At 30.6% G+C, this 4,741-nt stretch overlaps 1 protein-coding gene across 1 annotated transcript in view; it reads right to left on the reverse strand.

Moving 5' to 3' along the window:
* Positions 1,261–4,741, reverse strand: part of LOC107630722 (probable GABA transporter 2) — a 4,855-nt gene continuing 1,374 nt past the window's right edge. The window contains exons 4-7 of the mRNA XM_016333939.2: positions 2,499–2,685; positions 2,295–2,425; positions 1,986–2,222; positions 1,261–1,883 (exon numbers count right to left, since the gene is read on the reverse strand). Coding sequence (XP_016189425.1) covers positions 1,494–1,883; positions 1,986–2,222; positions 2,295–2,425; positions 2,499–2,685 — 945 coding nt within the window. The 3' untranslated portion in view covers positions 1,261–1,493. The remainder of the gene's footprint in view (positions 1,884–1,985; positions 2,223–2,294; positions 2,426–2,498; positions 2,686–4,741) is intronic.

Raw genomic sequence — 4,741 nt, forward strand, 5'->3', positions numbered from 1 at the left:
TTAAACAAATAAAAATAGATCAATTTATTAAAAAAAATATAAATATCCTTTTTTCTTAATTAAATTTTTTATTTAGTTTCTTTTAACAAGTGTTTTAACAAAACCACAAAATAATTAGGCTGAGTAGTAGTGCTCACACTTGATTTAATAACGATGCTTAAACTCATTATCATTAGTTAATTACGGATAGGTAACTAATGATTTTCTTGAATAACATGAACAACAAATTCTAAAATTGGCCACTCTCTAGAGTACTAAGGATAATAAACATCTTCCCAAAAGTTTAAACTGATTTTGGGGTTCACCAAGGATCGAACTCTTAACCTTTCGGATCTAAAACTCTAATACCATGTCATGATACCACTCATCCCAAAAGCTTCAGCTGATAGGAGAGGTAACACTTAGGGGTGAGCACGGGTTGGTTTGGTTCGGGTTCAAGGTAAAATTAGAATCAACCGATCAAAAAGTAATTGGTTTGGTTTGGTTCGGATTTACGTTTTTTTATGCTTGTACCCAAACCAAACCAAACCGATTAAGAGTGGATTGGTTCGGTTCGGGTAGCGGGTACCCGATGACTTTGAAATTCATAAAAAAAAAAAAATCAAATTGGCAAATTTTTATCTTAAAAATTCAAAAAATACAATAAACATGTAACATCAACAGAAATAATGCAAACATATTAAATACCAAATACATTAAAAATTAAACTCATCAAAATCCAAACATATTAATAGTAAATAATCTTGTCTAATGAAAATATAAAAGTGCAATAAAAATATTAGAAGTTAAATACAAAAGTCTAGTGAATAATCTTTGAAAGAAGCTAAAACTAAAACACATTAAAATCTAAACATTAGTGAGATAGGATTAGGGTTATGAGTTAGAAAACACATAAAAAGTCATATATATATATATATATATATATTATTTAATTAATTATGATCGGGTATACGGGTTGGTTCGGGTTCCGCACCCCCAAAACCGATACCCGAACCAATCATCAGCAAATGTCATTGGTTTGGTTCGGATTGGACCCGATTACCCGTCGGTTCCAGAACCAATTTGATTGGTTTGGTTCGGGTTCGGGTGGGTAATCGGGTACCCGCTACCCGTGCTCACCCCTAGTAACACTAATAATTATATCTCTAATACTCCCTAAACCTCCATTATAAATATTTCATTGGCTCCTCATACTTTCCCGGGAATGTTCATTTTATAACTCAATAACCCATTGTCTCCCTAGCGGGATCCATCTTAATATTAGAATAACTATTGGCGCACGCCTAATGAATTGAACATCCGATATATTCATTGTTCACGTTGTCTAATATTTTCATTGGCTACCTATACTTTTCCGTAACTAATTATTTATGAACAGTTAAGATTTCGAGGTGTGGACCCCTTAATATATAACACCCATCACTTGAATCAATCATAAGGCTCCAGCGATGATCGAATTAAGCTACGTAGTTGCTTACTATACATAAGTTAATTTAATCGACAATATCGCCGCCAAAGAGCTTGAATTTGTTGGCATCAAGAACCAATATCCTTATAGAAGAGAATGCACCCATGATTCCAGCACCAGTAAAGACAACTATGATTGAGATGTTGATCCAATAAGTTAAAGATGAATTGGAGGGCTTGTGGGTTATGTTGTACATAAGCATAGGCAGAACGAAATCCAGAGGAATGAAGCCTAAAGCACCAACCACAGCGTTGATGTCCCCGAAAAATGGTAGCATGGCCGCCATAAATCCACAGAATATCATGTAAATGGTTCGAAGAATTATGCGCGGAATGAGGTTTCTTTTGGAAAACATTCCCTGCTTGGCATCTGCTGAATTCTTCTCAATTATCTCATATGCAACTTGAGAATACACCTGTGATTGATGATGATATTCAGATCATTCTATTATTATTAAATTCTAATATATATGACAAAGAAGGTAGGAAGGAAGGAAATGATGGATTTAATTAATTACGAGGCCAATGGCAAAGAGCTGAAGAAGCACAAAGACGACGGCGAGGCCGAGGAGCCAAGTGGGAGCGAGAGAAGGGCCGTCATCTGGAAGAAGGCTCTTCAAGATGTTAGAATTGGACTTGTTTCCGAATACCCAATATCCAGAAACTGCAGCAGAGTAAAATGTGACGCATATTACAGCATAACACATGATGAGCCCTTTTACCATCTTCCCTGTGGCAGGGGGTGCTACAGTTGCCTGCATTCATTCATTCATTCATATCATTCATAACCACACTATTATGCTTATTAAATAATTTGATTCCATTACTTGTATTTCTGGGAGTATGCCATTCCCAAATATTGCTGCAATAATGGAGATGGAAGTGAAGGCGTTGAAGGCCCTATCAGACTTGTTGGCTTCTAGGGAATAGTCCCTTGAAGGTGCGTTTTTTGAGGTACCTGCAGCAAAGCAAAGCAAACTAATTACACATTGCATTGCATCATATAGTTACAGAAATAGTAATAGTAATACCTGCATGAATACAGGCACCAACGACGAGGAAGGTGTAGGCCAGGCTTAGAAACAAAGAACACAAATTGATGTGTCGCAGTGAATGGAATGTGGGAAGCTGAGATAATACTATCATCACCACTGTCACCATTGCTATAAAATCGTACAGCTTTAGGCTTCCGTGGGGTGAAAGATTCGAGTACATGATCTTCAATAAACGTAACATTATTACTTCACCAATTTAATATCCTTACTTTAAACAAGATTGTAGCTAGCTAGCTCGCTGTTTTGCAGTAGTTATCAATTCAATTGCCTTAATAAAGTAAATTTATTAGCTCTCTTAATAAATTTATTAGTCAGGGTTGGTTGATAGATCAGCAAGCTGATTCACCTCCCTCCTCTTGATAACCGTAGCCTAATAATTCGGGGAATGCTAGTAATGGGAATGACTATAGGTTCTTTATAAACATATTTTGAATTGATAACTTTAAAGCATCTTCCAACTAAGAACTCTTTTAAATCTTAGTTTATAGCTTGTCATGAGAAATAATTTCACTTAAATTTTGCGTGTGAACAATAAATGAGGACTAAAGTCTACGGTAATAATAGGGAGACAATAAAAAATAGTCAGAACTTATATTATTTAGTATTCATGTATTAATTGTTGCAATAATTAATAAATGTTAAATAAGTCAAGTTATAATTGTTTTTGACTCATTTTCTTTAGTTACTAAATACTTCGAAAAGTCTAAAGTTTTTTTATCTTTTTTAATAAGAAGATTAATTTTAATCTCTATTATGGTCCTACCTAAATAAATCAACATAGCTATAGTAGTTAATTTGGATTTTGTAATAATATTGTTAAATTTTTTAAATTAAAAAATAATTCACAATTAAAAAAAAATAAATAATTGGAGAATAATAAAATTTTACTATTATTAAAATATCTACTATTTCTACTTTTAATTTATTTAAATATTTCTTTAATGCACAATGACACTTGACATCAATTTATTTTTCATTCCAAGTTCTTTTTCAGAGAAATTCTCTTACTCCATCAATTTATTACACCGAGTATAGACTCTCGAAGTATTATTCCTCTAATGCATAAAACAAATTCCAATTCCACTTATGTCAGTACTTTATTGTATTTTTCTATCCTTGTGAATTGTGATGCTCTTAACATGTGTGATATAAAACACATATCAGCTAAATATATAGTGTGTATTTGGATTGATATTTGTTAAAATGAAGTTTGAATAAAAATGATTTTATAAAATTAATTTTGAATAAAAGTGAATTCGTATCAACATAATTTTTGTTTAATAATTTTATACTAAAATTAATTTTGATAAAATAAATATTATTTGAATAATATTAGTAAAAATTATTTTTAAATAGATAATTATTAAAAAAGATATAATATTAAATTATAATATTTTTTTATGTATATTTTATTTTTTTGATATTTTTTTAGTATGTTTTCTATATAATTTTTAATATTTTTAATATGTATTATCTTAATTCAAAAGTAATTAATGGTATAATTTTTATTTTAAACTGACAATATAACTTAAAATTTGTTAGATTTAGCCTTTTCGTTTTCACCTCATCTAATCGGCTGCCTTGCTTGCCGCCAAAAGTTCGGCTTTTCGGCTTAACTCACACGGTAGGAAAGGAGACATATAATTAATTATAAAAATGTCATTTGTACGCTAAAATTTGTTACTAAAATTAGTTACTAATGTGTTTGTATATATACATATATATGTAGTTCAATTTATTTTCAATATGTATTTATATTCAAGCATGTATTTTATATTGGTAGTTAATTTTGGTAGTTGATTTTGATATACACATAGCATAATTCAATTAATTAATAAGGTGATATTATACACCAAAATCAGCTACTAAAATCAGATACCAATATAAAATACATACTAAAATATAAATATACATTAAAAATAAATTAAATCACATATATTTATACATAAATACATTAATAATTAATTTTAATATACAAATAATATTTTTGATATTTTTATATTGCCATTTTCGTATGTCTTAACTCTCAAATAGTCAAATGTCTTATCCCCATGGAATAAGAATGAATGATAGTACACGTCACGAAACGTTAATTACTTAAAGTGTAAAACCATTTTTCCACGGCAAAACCGAACTTCGGATGATATTTTTTTTTGGTGACACTTCGGATGATATTCAAATGGAAAGTTTTGAGTGATTATGTTTTTAAAGCTTTAGTT

The sequence above is a fragment of the Arachis ipaensis genome, chromosome B03 (assembly GCF_000816755.2).
Source record: "Arachis ipaensis cultivar K30076 chromosome B03, Araip1.1, whole genome shotgun sequence".
Taxonomy (NCBI): domain Eukaryota; kingdom Viridiplantae; phylum Streptophyta; class Magnoliopsida; order Fabales; family Fabaceae; genus Arachis; species Arachis ipaensis.